Below are 19,944 nucleotides of genomic sequence, written 5' to 3'. Positions count from 1 at the left end.
ACTACTTACATTTCATGGCGCTCGTCCATAGATAAAAAGTTATAAAAAATAAATGTCTGTAAAAGAATAATTATTTCATCTCGTTTAAACTTTCAACACTTTTACTGCATCTGTGCACACCATCTGCATCCCCATATTTAAAAATCTGGATGAATTATGGAACTTGCATATACCCAAGGGGTTCAAATAAACTGGACAAAAGCCGAGCGTGGGGCTGGTTTTGAAAAAAATCAGTATATATTTTTTTAAACATGGAAAGCCTACCTAAAAATGTGCATGTACTTCAGTAAAGTGATGCTTATTAAGAAAATAATACATTAGATTATATTTGGAAAGGTGCCCATTACGGGTGCGCTACCTTACACGAATGTTGTGAAAATAAACAAAAAAGCAAGTTGTCCTTGGTGTGACACACGTTTTGTGAATTAGGGTTAAGCTGTTAAAACTTTAATTATACGACTGTCTGTGGCAGAATGCTCCATAACGCAACATCGTCTTTCAGAATCCGCGGACCGAAATATGTCATATGACTGTCAGTTGTACTGAACGTGGGCTGTTGACAAGAGTATTCATATGGACTAGGAGCCTTAACGAAACCGGAGCTTTTGGTGTATGTATCTTGAGTTTCAAGTTAGCTATTGACCTAAAATAAGCAAACCGAAATATTCGTTCTTTGGTTGTGTCATCTCATTTAGTTGTCTATATGCTACGAGGATCGAACAACTTTAACGTATCAAATTTGCGCACGAAATGTCATAGACGTTTTATTAAATGACCACAACGAATAATAGTAAAGGTTTACCATACCTGCTGGCTAGTGTCGTTGTGATCTACGTAAATTCAACAAACACCGACGTTTACAAGGGACAACGTGACCAAAATAGAAGTACACCAATTGTTTGGCTAACTCAGCAATAATAAAAGTAAACAGGTAAATATACGCCACTGTCAGAACGAATTATTTGAAGTCTTTAGGTCGATATTCTTCAATAAACGAAGTGTGTATTATCCTCGCAAACGTTTAGACGTCTAAAATTCTAGAGAGCGATAACAATCATATTTGTTTAGACAAATGTTTGGCAGGTTACAAGGTGATTCTGTGCCAACTTTTACACTTCGTCGTTTACGTTTGAGTAACATCTTTTTTACGATATAAGTATTTGGTATGTGTTTCAAATTCTTAACTACCTTTCATACAACATATTTTTATCGCAACTTTCATGTTTCAATATAGTATAAAGCGGCATTGCCTGTGTATCAGCGTGGTCCTAAAATGTTTTCCACCCACCGTTTTCATGGAAGTTGTGTACAGTTTAGTGTCAATTAGGACAGATTGACCACAATGCATTACTATAGTAAACACATAGGAAGTAAACTTGCTCGATAATGATATGTATTATTAACTACTGGTCAGATTGCAATTGTAAAAGAGGATGTAAGTTATAAAGATGATACTGTCATAATTATGCTAAAATTATAATGGCATCTGAGTTGCTCTCATTACTACAATTGAATTAAATAATGTATTAGACAAAATAACACGTGGTACTCCGTATGTTTTGTATAAATACTTAAACAGCATGCATGTGTGGCATATATGCCGAAAGGCTTTAACAAAACTCGTCATTAATGTATTTATATGTTCATTCTCGCCATTTGACTGATTGAAGTAAGGCAAATGTCAGAAAATAACATTCGTACGTGCGATTAGTACTCGTAAACAGTCTAACCAAGGATATGTGGTTAGGGTAGTGACATGACTGATATACTGTCTAACCAAGGATATGTGGTTAGGGTAGTGACATGACTGATATACTGTCTAACCAAGGATATGTGGTTAGGGTAGTGACATGACTGATATACTGTCTAACCAAGGATATGTGGTTAGGGTAGTGACATGACTGATATACTGTCTAACCAAGGATATGTGGTTAGGGTAGTGACATGACTGATATACTGTCTAACCAAGGATATGTGGTTAGGGTAGTGACATGACTGATATACTGTCTAACCAAGGATATGTGGTTAGGGTAGTGACATGACTGATATACTGTCTAACCAAGGATATGTGGTTAGGGTAGTGACATGACTGATATACTGTCTAACCAAGGATATGTGGTTAGGGTAGTGACATGACTGATATACTGTCTAACCAAGGATATGTGGTTAGGGTAGTGACATGACTGATATACTGTCTAACCAAGGATATGTGGTTAGGGTAGTGACATGACTGATATACTGTCTAACCAAGGATATGTGGTTAGGGTAGTGACATGACTGATATACTGTCTAACCAAGGATATGTGGTTAGGGTAGTGACATGACTGATATACTGTCTAACCAAGGATATGTGGTTAGGGTAGTGACATGACTGATATACTGTCCAAACGGCAATACATCATAATAAACAAAGGAATACAACTAGTGTAAACGTGTTTGACAGCATGCGTTACGGGACAGTAATCAAAATTACATTAGATAATAATGATGGATGTGCCCTTCAGGAAAACCGCGATAGACCAATTCATCAACCGAAATGGGCCTCGTTAATATATTCATATGTTCAAATTATTTGTAACATTACACCGGCCCAACAGAAAGTTGGCCCAAATAAGTCCAAAGATAGCGCAATGAAGCAAGCGTCTGCATCTATATTATTAGAATGCCGTTGGCCCACATATCAGGTGTTTGCAGTGCTCCAGCTAGGCCTAAATTGAAGGGCGAATTGCCCTGCCCTCCCGAACCTCCGCCCTGAAATTATTTTTTTTACATATGATGATTAATACTCTCTTATTACAATACATTGTAATTAATTTATTCCTCATTGTAGACATTATATTTGAATTGTTTAATAATAATGGGAATATATTCTAACAATTATTAATAACATGTAAATTAACATGCAAGAGGAAGCATTCCAGAAACGCCCGCGCGCTCGAAAGTGCCCTTTTGACAAAATACTGCGCGTCCAAAGTGCCCTTTTGACAGAAAAGCCCTCCTGCCCTTTTCAAATCCTAGCTGGAGCACTGGCGGTGTTTGGTATACACTTTCATCGCCCAAAAAGTAGGTTGGTCGGCAAACCATTTTGTAAAAATTGAAAAAAAATCTACACCTTAAAATATAAACAATGAAGCAAATTTTTGAAATCGCTTTACAAAATATTTGCATTACAGGTAAACATAAACGTTCTTCATTAAGTTGCTAATTGCAACAAATGGACAGAGTCATTCTCCATTTGTGCATTGTAATGTGTGCATCAGTGTCAGTATGAATGTATCCATAGTAAGCGTGTTACAAGATCCACGCGTTCATGAATGTATCCATAGTAAGCGTGTTACAAGATCCACGCGTTCATGAATGTATCCATAGTAAGCGTGTTACAAGATCCACGCGTTCATGAATGTATCCATAGTAAGCGTGTTACAAGATCCACGCGTTCATGAATGTATCCATAGTAAGCGTGTTACAAGATCCACGCGTTCATGAATGTATCCATAGTAAGCGTGTTACAAGATCCACGCGTTCATGAATGTATCCATAGTAAGCGTGTTACAAGATCCACGCGTGCATGGGACCTATGGGGAAATGCTTTTAATATGAGTTTCAAAATATTACCTTTATCGCATACAGCCTTTAAAACAGGTATTGTATGTCCGTTTTGACGAAACAACTATATTATTGAAAGCAGCTGGACAGAGTGACATTCCTTTCTTTGAATTTTCATGTATTCATGAGTATCAATTGAGCGTCTTATATATTGCATTCTCTAATAAGACCCTTGGGCCCCAACAAATCGATTAAATGTTCTTCGGATTTGCCGCACCTAAAAATCTTAAAACGGAATAAAAATATTTTATTTTTTCGCACGCAGCAACAATTTTGCTGCGCACCTATTAATTAAACGTGGCATGTTATATAAACATCATAGACAGAAAGCTGAGATTTGCGAACGTTTACGTTCGAAAAAGTCAACAACGTATTAATTGCAAATTTGCGCTGCTCTTACATTATGCACATATCGAGGTCTATTCGTACTAGAAAATTACAAATAAATACATATCCTTTGGCCGTTAAGTATGTGAAAGACCAACACGAGGAATGAGACCGATCTGCGTAAGAGCATGTATATATATATATATATATATATATATATATATATATATATATATATATATATATATATATATATATATATATATATATATATATATATATATATATCTGTATATTTCATCACCAGATATGTCAATGTTATTGAGCTGCAAATATAACGAGTTTGGCGATAACAATGATTGTCGAATTAAGATACAACAATATGTGTTTTCTGCGTTATAACGTTGCTCGGTTTTGGTTGTATTTTATCATCTTCAACTTGGCATGTATTTCTACAAAGCAACACAGCGATAATGTTTTAGATTATAATTATTAGCACGTTCAATAATGGCTAACATTGACCGTTTCAAAACGATGACACCAGCCTTATCATTTAAATAGCGTATTCTTTGACTAACATATATGCTATATACATGTATAGTATAAGAATAGCTGACCGTAACTAGAACAACTGTCCTAATTTATAATGATGTTTATTATTAAAATTTGATATGTCCTCATTGTGATGGAAGGGAAACGTTTAAATTGATCTGTTGAAATTGCGATTTTAATTAAGAAACAATTTATCGAATAAATAATTTGGAATAATGACTTCCCCATGGTTTCACCCTATTAAACTCACATTAAACGATTTAACTTTCTTAGATGAGTAAAAATGATTCGTTTTCAATAACCTTTACTAAAAAACTTACTAGACTTGTTTTTATGACAATGCATCATACGAGTAAATTTAAGCTTGAGTTAAATTTGTTTTTAATTGTTCCAGGCTTGTATTATAATGTTTTATAAACCAAACCTCAAATGTTTAACTGTGGTCGTTTAAATAGGTTCCTTCATTACCATACAGCTGACAAAGTCTGTTTTTCATGTCTTTTAAGGATGTTAGCTACTGGACCCATTCGTATAGATGGCTGTACATCTGAACGGTGTATTTAGACTTTAATCCTGTATTAAACGTCTGACATACATGTAGGTCAGTGTTAGATTTGTTATGTGTAATTATTAATAATAATGGTAATAGTAATAACAACAAAACACTTGAATTTTGAAATTTAAACTAACTGTGGCCAAATTAGTTAAAAGGAGAGTAACAAGTCAGCTGATAGAAATTAAAAGGTTAAAATAAACGATTTGTTTGATAGACAATTCCTTCCATGGCCAGTCAGTGCTGATTTTTATATTACTATTACTTAAATACGCTAAACAGTTAAATCAGTACATGCATATACATTTGTCATAAATGTGCTATATATTAAATGTGCTTCTTTATATTGGAATTTAAAGAATAAAACAGGACTGGATACCTTTTAATTTTGCTTAGCTGGCCGTCAATTTTCTTAAATTGTGCAAATCAGCCAACCTGTCGTATGCAGCAAGTTTGGGTATGTCCCTTCACTGGCTGCTTACCACATATCAGAATATTTATGTGTGAAAAATATATAGAAACCATTTTGTTGCGTTAGTGACTAGCAATTTTGTTTTTCATCGTACGAAGGTATATAAAATAAATTATAAATTTCATGGTTGTGTTGTAACGAGAGTTCGTGAAATACAACGTCAGACAATAAACTCGTCTGTGAAGTCGGAGGGTATATGTTACGAGAGTTCGTGAAATACAACGTCAGACAATAAACTCGTCTGTGAAGTCGGAGGGTCAGACAATGAACTCGTCTGTGAAGTCAGAGGGTCAGACAATAAACTCGTCTGTGAAGTCGGAGGGTCAGACAATAAACTCGTCTGTGAAGTCGGAGGGTCAGACAATAAACTCGTCTGTGAAGTCGGAGGGTCAGACAATAAACTCGTCTGTGAAGTCGGAGGGTCAGACAATAAACTCGTCTGTGAAGTCGGAGGGTCAGACAATAAACTCGTCTGTGAAGTCGGAGGGTCAGACAATAAACTCGTCTGTGAAGTCGGAGGGTATAAAGGCAACACATGGTTGAGCTTTATTAAAAACCTCAACCGTATGGTCCTAATGAGCCAATAACGTTTAAATGCATAATTGGTATGTTAGTCCACTAGAATTACATGTTATTCAATCGTTTAACATACTTATAAATTAAACTCCAACTAATTTTTGACTGAATCATACATATACATAGTTACATATTAAAAATAATGATTGTCTATTATTTAATACGATGCCATATAATTTGGACACACGTGAACCCGATATAAATTTGATTTGCATATTGTCAAAATAAACACACGCACCAAGTTTTATCACGCTCAAGTTATACATGTTTCCTTCAAATTGGTAACAAGGTTATTCTAAGTTTTGATCTGGCTACTTAGCTTTCGAGCGCACGTAACCAAGATTCTTACATGACCTTTATTTTTATGGGAATACATTCTAAGTTCCAGAATAATAAGATTTTAACTGGTGACTAAAATGGTTTTCATATTTGAACCGTTGATCATTTTTGGTTGCACACGAACAAGATTTAAACTTGGCCAGGATTTAGTCCAGATAAATATTTATGAACAAATTATATTGAGATTTAGTCATACATGTGTCTTCTGGAGTGGTTAAACAGTTTTTTCTGTTCACAAAATGTGTGTGCGTATGAAAAGGCCTTGTCTATATACACACGCATACCAAATATGAAGGTTACATCTGAAGCGACATAGAAGTAATTAGCATTTTTCGGAACCTAAACGCAAAGTGTGACGGACTTTCAGACAGACGGACGGAAATGCGCTCATATATGCCCACCGTCGGGGCATAAAAAAGAAATTAAAACGCATTCAATTTAATTGCCATTTAATTACTCAATGGTAGGAGGGAGACTAGAGCAAAATAGTTACAACTTTTGAGTAACGATGAAATGAAATTACGAACAAGTGTCAACTACATCTCTTCTTTTTACAAAAGATTTAAGAATATAGCTTCGTGTAGTTAATATATCAGATCGGCATCGTGCAAATACAGGAAGAAGCAGCAATTTTGGGTGTAACAGATCCATATTACATATCTTGGAAGCCGGACATAGACTTATCACAAAAGCCCCCCTGGTGCGTCTCGTGATTGGATTAGCCTAATGACTGTTATACCGGTTTTCTTTACTAAAGCAAGTTTAAATTAACAATTTTGAAGGAACAATGTGATCATGTTTATAAGTTACATATATCACACTATTGATTTCTCGTACAAATAATATAAAACAATTCTTACAGTGCCAACAGCTATAAGCTTCTTGTTAAACACCTTCACAGCTTTTGTCTTCAATGGACCTTGAAGCTCTATTCTTCCCGTTTATATTTAGATCATATCAGGTTAATCATCACCTTTTCGTCGGTTCCGGCGGACTACACAGGCTAATCTGGGACGACACTTTCCGCACATATATCGAAGGGATCTTTTCACAGATTTGGCATGTATTGAAGTTTGGCATTAAATGCTTTATATTGATAAATATAAATATTGGATCTTTTAAAGCTCCAGTAAACGAAAAGAAGTATAACATTTAAAAAATAAAATAAAAAAGTAACCTTCAACTGGGCTCGAACCACTGATCCGTGGAGTAAAAGTCTATCCTCGTGGTATCACAAAATATAACCACAAAAACAAAACTCTCCAAATTATTCAATCGTTTTGCGTTGCAACGCTTTATATTTTCCACCTTTTGAAATCGTCAAAAGATGCATATAATTGATATTTTAGAGCATGGTAAATGTTCAGTATTACTGTTTCCTCACAAATATCATAACTACAACGAAAATTTGCGAATCTGTAACAAAATATTTATAAATTGTGTCAATTTACCAAAACTTGAAAGGCCCCTTTAAATCCCTTTTCACAGAGCACGGCTCATTTTTTTCATGTTGGCAATCCGCAGATGCAACAGAATTTCCAATACTTTAGGTTTACATTATAGCAGGATCTTGTTGAAGGTTTTACAACAATGATATTTCTGTAAAACCATTATAATGTCGACTGTCTTGTCTCCTAATATTTTTACTATAATGTATGAGATCAATTTATGGAATGTTCGTGCTTTATGGAATTCGAGCATTCCTTTGGGGTTACTAAGCAACTTACAAAGGATTGCGAAAATACACGACCGAGTAGTAGTTCTTGATTTACATATTCACCAAATGACAAGTTTTAAAACGTGTATGTCGAATAGATACTAGGAAAGAGGTACTGAACAATCAACTTAACCTAAAAAACCAACAACCACGCAGATGCCTGAATATTGTAATACTAGTTTACATTTGTGTTGCTTTATAGTGTATATCGTGATACGTGGATATTTACAAACATAATATCTGTTGCAGCAACTTTAAAAAAATGAAAGCTCTATTAATGATAACTTGATTGCGTGAAAGTCTATGGCTTCTTGAGACACTCACTAGTCAGTCTCATGGGTAGAATCAGTCGTTGATGTCCGAGCCCTGGGACAGGAATCGAATGAAGAACCTCCCAATCGCATATAAACTATCCCACAACACTTCATGTTCGCCTTAAGTTCACGAGACATTTGTAAACGTAATTGACAACGGCGTAAGACGTCATTTCGCAGGTGAAACTAAATAATATTTCCGAAATTGCAAGCAACAAACAAAAATATAAACAGTTGGCTAATGAATATGCATGTATTTAAGAACATAAAAAAATGTCGCTTCAGTGGGATGAGATTATTTCATGTTCGTACTAAACAGACATACATGCATGATAGAGTAACATGGTAAACATATAAAATAAACATAAATATTTATTTAAAGTAACAGCACAATGGTCAACAACAACAATTCATTTATTCTCATATTTAAATACACATTGCTTTGCTTGAAAACAATTATAACTAATACATTGTCACTTGATGTGCACAACGTTGCATAATTCTACGTTGCATTTTTTTCACAAACAGTTAAGTATGGTCGTTTAAACGGCAATCTCGATTTGCATCACTCAACTTCCGAACATTGTGTTATTTAGTGCGACAAGTTCTTTCAAGAATCCGTCGTTAGGCATGATCTTGCGATGTTTGCGTACTTGTTCCAGTGCCGTCATTAGAGGCATCCGATGAACAGAGAGCAGGAACTATAGTTGCTGATCGACTGACGCCAGACACACAGTGCACGTACAATTTTCCTGAAAATATGCATTAATGGCGGTTACCTAAATGCTATCATGGTCCTTATTATGGGTAGTTTTATGATAATATTAAAGGAGAATTACGTAAAACACGTAGCTTATCTATTTAGTTACAGTTCCGGGTTGAGTGGAACCTCAAGCTAACACTCTTTTCAGTTTGACATAAAATATTATTAGAAAGAAAACGTTAATTAATCCACTGAAAAGAATTTTCAGCACACATACTCGCCTAGAACGAAACAACAATTTGAAATGTTATCGTTAAATTTGCACAAAAAAACTTAATCACACATTTTGCGACCTGTAAACGTCAGATATCAATACGACTAAATTAACGAAGAACGACTTCATCAAACAAAAACATACCATTGAATTCTTACTATTTATTTACATTTAAAATAATGTTTTAAGTTTTAAATGTAATAAACATAAATAAAATTACCTAAAGTGTAATCGCTATTAAGTTTAATTGTCGTTAAAAAAAATTAATTCGAAGATTTTTTTAAAATACAAAATGTGCGTGTGTATTTAAGTTCGCAACTACAAACGAAAATATGAATCATCGAAAGAAAGTGAAAAACAAGTCGCGGTGGCGTGGTGCATATGGTTGGTTTTCGCCTAGCGAACAAAAGGTCAAGGGTTCGATCCCATTTCTGGATGCGTTCTCGAGATTTGCTCTACCAACATCAAGTACTGGTTCTTCCCAAAAACGGGATCGAGTGTACTAGTATCTCAATATGCTTAAGTCTTTCGATACAATAAAGTTTAAAATCAATAGGTTTCAATTAAACTACTTTAAATGCAACTGGGAGGACATTACTCATAAGATATTGATATGAAAAATATCCCCATGACTCATCTATAACATTAAAGTGACCTTTTCACAGATTGTGGCATGTATTGAAGTTTTGTAATTAAATGCATTATATTGATAAATGTAAACATTGGATCTAAAAAGCTCCAGTAAAAAAAAACAATAATAAAATTAAAGAAATAAAAAGTAACCCTCAACTGGGCCCGAACCACTGACCCCTGGAGTAAAATACTATTGTTAGATCACTCGGCCATCCGTGCTCATACAATGAGTTTTGTATTTTATACTTTATGTAAGCAATTGTCGTAGTATCACAAAATATAACGACAACAATACAACTCCCTAAATTATTCAATCGTTTTGCGTTGCAACGCATTATAATTTTCAGGTTTTTAAATCGTAAAAAGATGCATATGATAGATATGTTACAGCATGGTTTATGATCAGTTTTACTGCTTCCTCACAAATATCATAACTAAAACAAAATATGCGAATCTGAAACTTTTTTTTCAAATGTTGTCAATTTACCAAAACGTGAAACCCTTTAAACTTGGTAAATATTGCATTATGGACTGCGTATTCATATTAAAATATTTCACCTATCACTCACCACCACCATCTAAAGCGTCTTTCATGAACTTTGACGCTGCTTCGAAATGCGGCGCCATCTTAAACGTCATTATATCTGTCGCTGCTATTCCGTGGAACTGTATGCCGGATGAAGCAAAATCTTCAGCACTTGTGTCGACCATGTTAAATCGTTTGCCACAAGCGCAGTTTACAACGTGAGTAACTCCCAACGCTCTGAGCTCATCGGCAGATTTAGCAAGGTGGCTATTAAGCGATACATAAATTTATCAGGTAAAAACCTTACATTTAGAAGGTTTCTTTCCACGGTCATCATGTATATCAGCACATATGATAGAATCCAATACGAATTCAAGAATGACATATTATTGTCCGATTTTACGTGGGAACTAAAACTTAAAACTACAGTTTGTGTACATACCATTTTCGGCATTTATTTTATGTAGCTTATACTAGATTTCTAAAGTAAAAATAGAATCTTCTCTTGTATTTAATTTAAGGGAAGAGAAACACTAACGATGCATACTTACTCATCACCAAGAATTATATTTTGATAAACTTCGTTGTGATGGTCGTTTGGTGGGGCCATTAAACACATCCATACACTCTGCTGCGCCCCATGCGGAACTTTCTTCCCAGGCTTGTGCATATCCGCAGCAGTCATCAAAAAGTCTTTAGCTTGTTGGTACGAACATAACTTTTGCCCGTTTTCCATGTTAATAAGTGGTTCTGAAAATTGAAACAAAAACTAAGAAATGTAGCCGGTGTTTGTAAATTAATAATACTTTTTCTTCTGATATTTTTTCTGGGGTTTCAGTATGAATTCTTATAGTGTTAAGCTTAAAAATTACAAAGTGTGACATGTTAAATATGATAAATTGTCATTGATTAGCTCGTGAAAATATGTTTAGATAGTTTGTAATAAATAATGAAAAATCGACGGACTCCAGTATTTTAGAGTCAAACGTTTGGACACTGTCCCTGTTTATTTGGAGTCAGGTCACGGCGGCCATAATCTATTTTGGCACATGATATTGACAGCAAAAACAATGATGGTTCAAGCGACGAGAATCATCCAAATATTAAATGGTTATGGTAATCCCGTTTGATCATAGACACCGACGCGAGCAAAATAATAAAAACCGGTATCATTCGTAGCTTGTAAGTAGTTTTTTTTTATTCTGTTGTTAATTCTGCAAACAGCTTTATGTGAGGCTGGGAGCGAGAGTTTGACCCATCTGGTCAAAAATGAATTTTAAGGCATAACTTAGTATTGTTTTTCTCGGAAACGACGTCAGTGCCAAATAAGTCAAAGTGTCGATCCCCGCCACATATACATATCTATCGCGCATATACATATACTTTAATAATTCATAATAATTGGAATTCATTTTATTTATCTCCTGTAGTCCTCAGCTAAGTTCTAGGTCGTCGTGGATTTTGATCGGCTTTACCCGCGTTAGCTAATTTATATATGTTACAACAGTCAAGTCGGTAAGGTAATTATACAACATATTGATTAAAAACAAGCTTTACAATTATGTTTGTTACTTACTTTGTACTTCCAATCGTCTTATATGGTTAAAACAGTCATGGTAATTAACGGACTAAATGAATAACAAACAATATATATATATTTAAGCTTGACAAAATGAATGACACACATATCTATATTTAGACATGTCATGTATGTTTACAAAACATGGGACAAGTTGTTATAAACTATATGTTTTTTAAACCGAATGAATCTTGATAAATAATTCGAAAGCCTATAAAACATGACAGATTGGATATGTCATGTGTTTAAATCATATTCACATTTGAATAGCGAGGGTCCTCTGCTGATCTCTGTCGTTAAGTAATTAACTTGAATATACACTCTGACCTCCTGCGTTAGCAACAACAACAACAACAACAACCTAAACCCCGGAAGTGGAAATCAGCTGCAGCTAAAACAAAGATGGCGACGTCCCAAGATGCAGAGACTATTGAGTCGTTTACTTGTTCAATTTGCCGTGAAATCTTCAAAGATCCAGTGATATTACCATGTGGAAACAATCATACGTATATACACTCTTTAAAATAATGCCGTTGTCAAGGCAAACTGAAAGAATATTTGACTTAATTGACCTTATTTCACTACAGTAATTAAGTCCTTGGTCTACTTTCTTTTTATAAATAAATAAATGTATAAAATTACACGAAAGTTGTGGAATCCTTTGGAATTTCAAGACTTCACTTATATCTAGCATTATATTTTACAATGATAAGCATGTATTTTTTGCTGTAACTTTGTACGTATGTGCAGGGGTGGCGAAATCAAATGTCCGAGTTGCCCGAGTCGTACATTTGCTTGTCTGGGCAACTGATTTTTTTCAATGAAGTTGTCCGTGGACAACAAGTTTTTTAAAAGTCGCGTACATTGTATTAAAGCCGTAATTAACAGGGCTAGCGCTGGCCCAAAATTTCTTTGAGCCAACCAGATTTCGTTTTGCGGCGCACGAAAAGTGGTTTTAAAATAATAATATATAATATCAACTTGTTCATATTTCTTTTTATGACAGCAAGGGCATATCACATATAATATTACATGCAGTTTTCAATATAGAAGTAATTATTATGGTACTTTTCAAAGTACAAACATAAGTAATTTGTACATGTACACTTAACAGTGGAGTAAGTTGTCCCAAATTTGAAATCCTGAAAATAAGGCCGGGGGTCGTAGACCCAGGAACCCAACAGGAATAAAGGGCAAAGCCCCCCACCCCACCCAGAGACTTACAAATTGTTCTTTGTGATAGTCTTTCCAATTGCAATTTCAAGTGATTACAATTCGAATTAATATAAACCATATCGTCTGTATTACCGCATGTGTATTCGGCATTCTACTTCTTCTGGATTTAAATGGCGGATAATTTCAATGAAGATTTGCGAGATTTTATCATTTTCGCAAATCAGAATTTTCTTGAGCCAATTTCTCAATATTTTCGCAAATGGCTCAAATGGCGAACGACAGCGCGAGCCCTGATTAAGTTTTACAAAACCTGATGTTGACACGCGATTACATTGTCAGTGCTATTTGCGGAGAAATCAAGCTAAAATACTTGCACTCTCCTGCGCAGTGATCTCCCTGTTTCTATAAGAGACCGGGAGCATGCCGCATTTTCAACATTCGGCCCGACTGTTAGACAGTGTACAGACTGGTTTCTTTATTTTTACAACCAGACGGAAATAAAATGTATCAAACTAAGATAATCAAAACACTGTCTACCTTGTTATTTAAGACGACTATAAAGGTGAAGATGAAACTTTTTTTTAAATCTTCAACAACGGAGCAGAAACCCGAAGCTTTGAGCAGCACACCTCCCAAAAAACTAAGAAAGATTATGATAAAAAATATGATCTAAGTAAACGCACCAGAACTTTTCAAGAAACTTGGCTCAGAGATTTTCAATGGTTACCAGTTGATGATAATCAAATTGCTACCAGTAGCGGTGCAGAGCCTCAGTCTGATGAGGTCCACATATTGGACTAGTTTAATTTGTTAAGATTACGATATACTTATATTCAACACATCTTTTAATAACACTAGCTTCGCAAGATTTAAAGTTTGAGAAAGTCTATATATTGTTTATAATATACTGCTATAATGAATGTACCATTGAAATACAATTATAAACAAAACAAGCAAATCATTCTCATTTTGATATATTCCACATTATTTAACATTAATCAATAAATGCGTTTATAATTTATATAAATATTAACGGACAAGTGTAGTTCAGCAACGGACAAGTTAAATTTCCTAAATGGTTGTCCGTGGACAAGTATAGTTTTTAAGATTTTGCCACCCCTGATGTGGGCAAATTGAAACATAACGCACACATAACGCACATTGGGGCTTGATTGAATTTATATAAAAATCGAAATTTGTACCAAATTTCATAAATCTTAAATAGGCAGCCACCTAGATCAACATTTCAGTAGCCTCGGGTTATCAAACGTCAAAAAGAACCGGGCACGAATTTTTGCTTACCTTATAGTTATGTGTCAATCTTCGGTCAATTCCGTACATATTCTTTTTGTGTTTATTCGTTATGTGTCCATTGCATATATCATATATATGTTGCAGACAAGTGGCTTTACATACGGCCAATCAGAATTAAACACACATAATCAAATTAAAGTTGCAGACACATGACTTTACAAATGGCAAATCAGAATTGCACATGTTAAATCAACTTCTTTTTAGCCAGTCTTAGGAGGGCAGCCAATAAAAAAGGTGCATTATTGCTTGCTGTCGCGGGCAGGGCCCGTTGTGGGCTTCATATGTCTTAAATTCGACAAACATTTAAAAACGTTGTGTTTGGTTCAGAAGCAAAAATAAGACACATAGAAATCAGAATTGGACTCTGTCTACGTTTACATGTACTGTGTTTCTTCAACAATCTACAATACACAAATATGAATAAGTGATTCATTGCAAATATATTCCAACTCCTAGCTATTTATCATCCGGGTCGCTGAGAGTTGCAACTGGTAACAAGATAATTAATACATGTAGAAACGTGCTGATCAGAATCTGGGTGGCACTTTAATTGGTAAAATTAGCATCATAAACTATTTTTCTGACATGAATAAACACTAAAAGATCATATATATATATATATATATATTATATATCACCAATGTGCAAATTAAAACAACTTACAGGCTTTTTTTTCCTTCTTTGTGACCCGCCGAAAATCGGCCCTTTCCCCTCCGATTTTTTTAACCCCTCAGCTGGTAAATTTTCCCCTATATTTCATTTTCCCCTCCAAACAAATTTTTTTTTTTTAAACCTTTAAATATATAAGTTAACCTGATCCAGTGTAGAAAATAGAAAAATATTGCATAATTTAATTTTCTGTTTCCTTGAATTTGTTTTAAAAACAGTAAAATATGCTGAATTGATTATTTATGACTTTCCTTATTTTCCCCCAAAATCCGGCGTTTTTTGTGATTTTCCCCCAAAATCCGGCGTTTTGCGTGATTTTTTTCCCCTTAAAAAAGGCAAGGCCCTTTCCCCAAAATCAGATAAAAAACCCTGACTTAATACGTGATATGGTATGCACTCATAGTAATGATATTAATCCAAAGTTTTAAACACGTAAAATGTGTAAGTCTTTGCGATGGAAAACGTCGAATGTTCCAATTTTGAAGATACACATGTACGCTATCGACTTTCTCCGTAAGCCTCCCGTATCTAATCAAACAATCATAATACACCAACTTTCTCCGGAACCTCCGTAAGATAGATCGAATCATTAATTCAAAACTTAGGCTTTTTGTTTAAAATGGTTTTTGTTTAAAGTTTTAGTTTTGAGTTTTTTCCACAAATGACTCGCAAATTCATGCAGGGCTTAACACTAAGGCACGTCCGAACGACATTCACTGCCTGTACCTAGGTCTGGGCTAGCCAACGTCCCAGGAACATGCCCGACCGGTCGTGAGTATTTTGGGCGGGATTATGTGTTTTATATCAATAAACTGCGTTTTAAATAAGTTTTTCAAAGATGCAAAAATCTTAATACAGTATGATCAGATGACAATTAAATCCCAGAGTGAAGTCGGAGACAACAAACGGATTGTAACTCTAAATAGATTTGGAACCCCCTGATTGCAATCAAAAAGAGGCCGACGATTCAGAAAATCCCCGGCGGTTTTCCTGGTAAAACACGTCAGTACCTATTTTTAAACGGAATCCCGCTAGATACGGTTTTGGATTGGTTTTCTTGAAGTGACGGTTTTCTCAATAAAAATACGTTTTAAACTAAAAGCCGGGATTGCCCTGGCCCTGATCGTCTGGGATCGATGAAGGTATAAAACTCAACATTAACACAAAGTTTCTGTAAAATTATTAGTTATTTATCAATTTTAAATCATTTTAATTTGTTTGATCGATTAGAAGTGTTTTGACAATCTTTTTTACGCAATTCAATTAGCAAAACTAATATTAATGGTCGATCACGGCTTTTAGTAGAGAGTTAACCCTGTACAATTGTTACGACTACCGTAACACGTTATTTTACAACACCTAAGATTCACTTACCGTTTGTTGTCAGACAGCAACCGCGGCAATCTATGTAAAAAAAGTTTTAACGTTTCATGTCGTTGTTTAAATTTGGCTTTATCGATGGGGATGGGGGTTCCTCAAATAAGAAAAGAAAAGGGTAGGAGGAAAGTAAGAGAAAGTATTAGGGACAAAAAAACAAGGAAATTTCTCCCGAAAAGGCGTGAAGATTACAAATAGATGTCTTAAGTAGATGAATATTGAATTCATTAGCATAAGTAAAGCAAGCTAATAAGAATGATTTAATCATAATTGCGCATCTCCACGCACAAGGAAATACAAGTTGAATGATAAATATAAAGGTTTTGATAATACTTGGGTCAGGGCACATGAAAGATTGGTCAGGGCTAGTAGGTTCTGCATTTACTAGCCCGAATGGGGTAGTTGAAAAAAAAGTTAGGGTTAAGCCCTGCCATGTCAATGAGAATACGTATTGTGTTTGTCACGATATATTAGATTATATAGTTTTATTGAAATCGATTTTATAGACCTATGTGAGAAATTATGTTTTGACATTGAATTTGGTCTACCGGTAATCAAGAAGAACTCTTGGCTGTACCTATGTACTCATAAAAGCTCAGAACTAGATTAGTGATAAAATAGTAATTGTGGCCATTAAATAATTTGAGCTGCATTTGATTAAAACCTAGCTTTACAATTCCTAATTCCAGGACTTAAAGGTTTTATAAAACTTTATCTTAATAAAATAAATAATTTTAATTGTTTTAAACTTCGTTCATTGATGTGAAGGGTTGCAAATATGAATGTCAAATGTAAAAAGTCGCAGATTGATTTATCCACCTTTCTAATAAGAATTCTGTTTGTTGATGAAACAAATGTCTGATCATTATTTACAATAAAATGTATCATATTTAGGACAGGCAGTGAAGTAATGTTCTGAAAAAATTCCAAAGAATACCTGGTATTTGTCTCTTGGCTTACAGAGTTAAGGTCAGTCCAGCTTTGAAAAGAAAGAAAACTGCATATCCTAATATGCTCTCTTATTCTGTTTGTTTTGCTATTCTCAATTGAAACCAGTTGCGTACAAATCAATACAAAATAATTAGTAGTCAGAAGATTAAAAATCATTATGATTTAATTGATAAGGTTTTAATTGAATGTGTTTGTGCCTAACCAAGCAGAAAACTGACGCTATGATTCCAGAGATAGGCTGTCATTTTCATTCTATACTCATCTGCAACAATAGTCTAATAAGTGATCTAATTGTAAACAATTCCCTTGGGTCATGTTTGAACTGATTTAATAAACTCCATAAAATGTATGAAATAGCCTGACTTCTTAATGCACATGATGTTTTTGTCACTTGCGTAGTACCATCAAAACATTGTCTTTTGATAACTTTTTTTAATGCCCTCCTTTGACGGTTGGCTGCAAGTAGAAGCGGCACTGTACGTCTGTGTGAATCTCTGGATATCTTAGCAATAACTGACTTATATTGATTGATTTCAAAATGACAAGGCAAAATGTAAACCTTTATGCAACATGTTGCATTTAACACCATCTTTCTACCTCAAAGATCAAGGTCACACATAGCGGTCAAAGGCCAAAGTTGGTTATAAGCAGCATGTCTGGAGATGGGTGTAACTGTGTCATTTGTCATCCTATTATTTTACTACAAATGACCTTAATGAATTTTTTGCAAAACTAACTCTTCCATCTTCATAGCCCATGTGGCAATTAATAGCCGAAAGAAATTTTGCAGAGCCGAAAAGAATATTTCCTCTGTTTAGATGCTTTCTCATTGATCATATGATCCTACAAGGACAGTGCTAGTTTATGGCAGTTATTGTTGAAACGGTTTACTTATTCAACTTAGACAGACCACTTATACAAAACATAATCTTTTGCTAGGCAGCCAGCATCAATCAATGTGATAAAAATTACAAACCAAGTTACAATTATTTTGTCATGTTATAGCTATCAATAGCAAAAGAAAACACACTTTGTAATTACATAAAATGCTGAGCACTATTATTTCTTTGTGTATTTTGTCATCAATCTACGTATAATACATTTTCTGTTAATCATAATGTACAAACCAAGAGCCTGATGTTATCTTTCTCTAAGGATCTAAGGGTAATCAATATGGATTTAAAAATTGTAAAAGAAGATATGTCAAGGGATATTACGGAATACATTTACTTGTAAAATGTGTAAATTAATTAGTTTTGCCCCCGAAGGAGGGCATATAGTGATCGCACTGTCTGTCTGTCTGTCCGTCACACATTGCGTTTAGGTTTAAAAAAATGCTCATAACTTCTATGTCGCTTCAGATGTAACCTTCATATTTGGAATGTATATGGACAAGGCCTTTCAATACTGACACACATTTTTACCCCTTTGACCTTGACCTTGAACTTAGGGTTCGCGTTTAGATTTCGAAATCTGTATTTAGGTTTCGAAAAATGCTCATAATTTCTATCAAAGCGTTTTTCGGGGGCATATGTCTTCCTATGAAGACAGCTCTTGTTGTTGGTTTATTTTCAAATAGTACATTCATCACAAATTTGGCAACTGAAAAACAATATATGTTTCCTCCAGTTGAGATTATCATTTGATCACATTTTACAATCAAGCAGGGAGATTATTAGCAAGGCTGTTTTTGGAGAAAACCAACGCTATTGTCATAGCCAGCTCGTCCGCCGTAGGCGTCGTGCTAAAACCTTAACATTGGCTCTAAAATCAAAGTGCTTCCACTTACAACTTTGAAACTTCATATGTAGTTGCACCTTGATGAGTTTTAAATGCCACACCCATTTTTGGGTCACTAGGTCAAAGGTCAAGGTCACTGTGACCTCTAATATAAAACTTTAACAAAAACCTTAACATTGCCTCTAAAATCAAAGTGCTTCCACCTACAACTTTGAAACTATATATGTAGATGCATCTTGATGACTTCTACACGCCACACCCATTTTGGGTGACTAGGTCAAGGGTCAAGGTCACTGTGACCTCTAAAAAAATTTATCTGACAAGCTTTCGCCGAGCTTGGCACCAGTTTTGTGGTGCTCTTGTTTTGAAAATTGCTATGAGGACATGGCAAGCCGTGTGTAACTCCTTGCCTCTGCCTCCAAGGTCAAGGTTGCACTTTGAAGTCAAAAGTCAAATATGGCCATGCATCAGCTTGTCTGAGAGGTATCTTTAATTTTTTTGTTTGAATGTATACAATGTGAAAAATATAGAAACAACATGCACAGA

At 34.8% G+C, this 19,944-nt stretch overlaps 2 protein-coding genes across 6 annotated transcripts in view; one reads left to right on the top strand and one right to left on the bottom strand.

Moving 5' to 3' along the window:
- Positions 1-8,628: 8,628 nt before the first annotated feature.
- Positions 8,629-12,514, bottom strand: LOC127870952 (dual specificity protein phosphatase 13-like). Of its 2 annotated transcripts, none has more exons than XM_052413556.1 (4): positions 12,432-12,514; positions 11,144-11,342; positions 10,636-10,859; positions 8,629-9,208 (listed from the first exon to the last, which is right to left on the bottom strand). In XM_052413556.1, exons 2-4 carry the CDS (start codon positions 11,326-11,328, stop codon positions 9,081-9,083), a joined length of 537 nt encoding a protein of 178 aa, XP_052269516.1. In that variant the 5' UTR covers positions 11,329-11,342; positions 12,432-12,514; the 3' UTR covers positions 8,629-9,080. The 2 variants fall into 2 exon arrangements, with proteins under 2 accessions (XP_052269516.1, XP_052269515.1); XM_052413555.1 differs by lacking the exon at positions 12,432-12,514 and adding an exon at positions 12,169-12,300.
- LOC127870950 (E3 ubiquitin-protein ligase RNF166-like) overlaps positions 12,513-19,944 on the top strand; it is a 194,950-nt gene continuing 187,518 nt past the window's right edge. For all 4 annotated transcript variants that reach the window (XR_008045014.1, XR_008045016.1, XR_008045015.1 and 1 more), the window contains exon 1: positions 12,513-12,677. Coding sequence is in view for 1 of the 4 variants with exons in the window: in XM_052413550.1 (XP_052269510.1) it covers positions 12,574-12,677 (104 nt within the window). In the remaining 3 variants the exon portion in view is untranslated. The remainder of the gene's footprint in view (positions 12,678-19,944) is intronic.

The sequence above is a fragment of the Dreissena polymorpha genome, chromosome 3 (assembly GCF_020536995.1).
Source record: "Dreissena polymorpha isolate Duluth1 chromosome 3, UMN_Dpol_1.0, whole genome shotgun sequence".
In the NCBI taxonomy this organism is placed as follows: Eukaryota; Metazoa; Mollusca; class Bivalvia; order Myida; family Dreissenidae; genus Dreissena; species Dreissena polymorpha.
The sequence above is the reverse complement of the archived record's forward strand: the minus strand, read 5'-3'. Positions and strand labels throughout refer to the sequence as shown.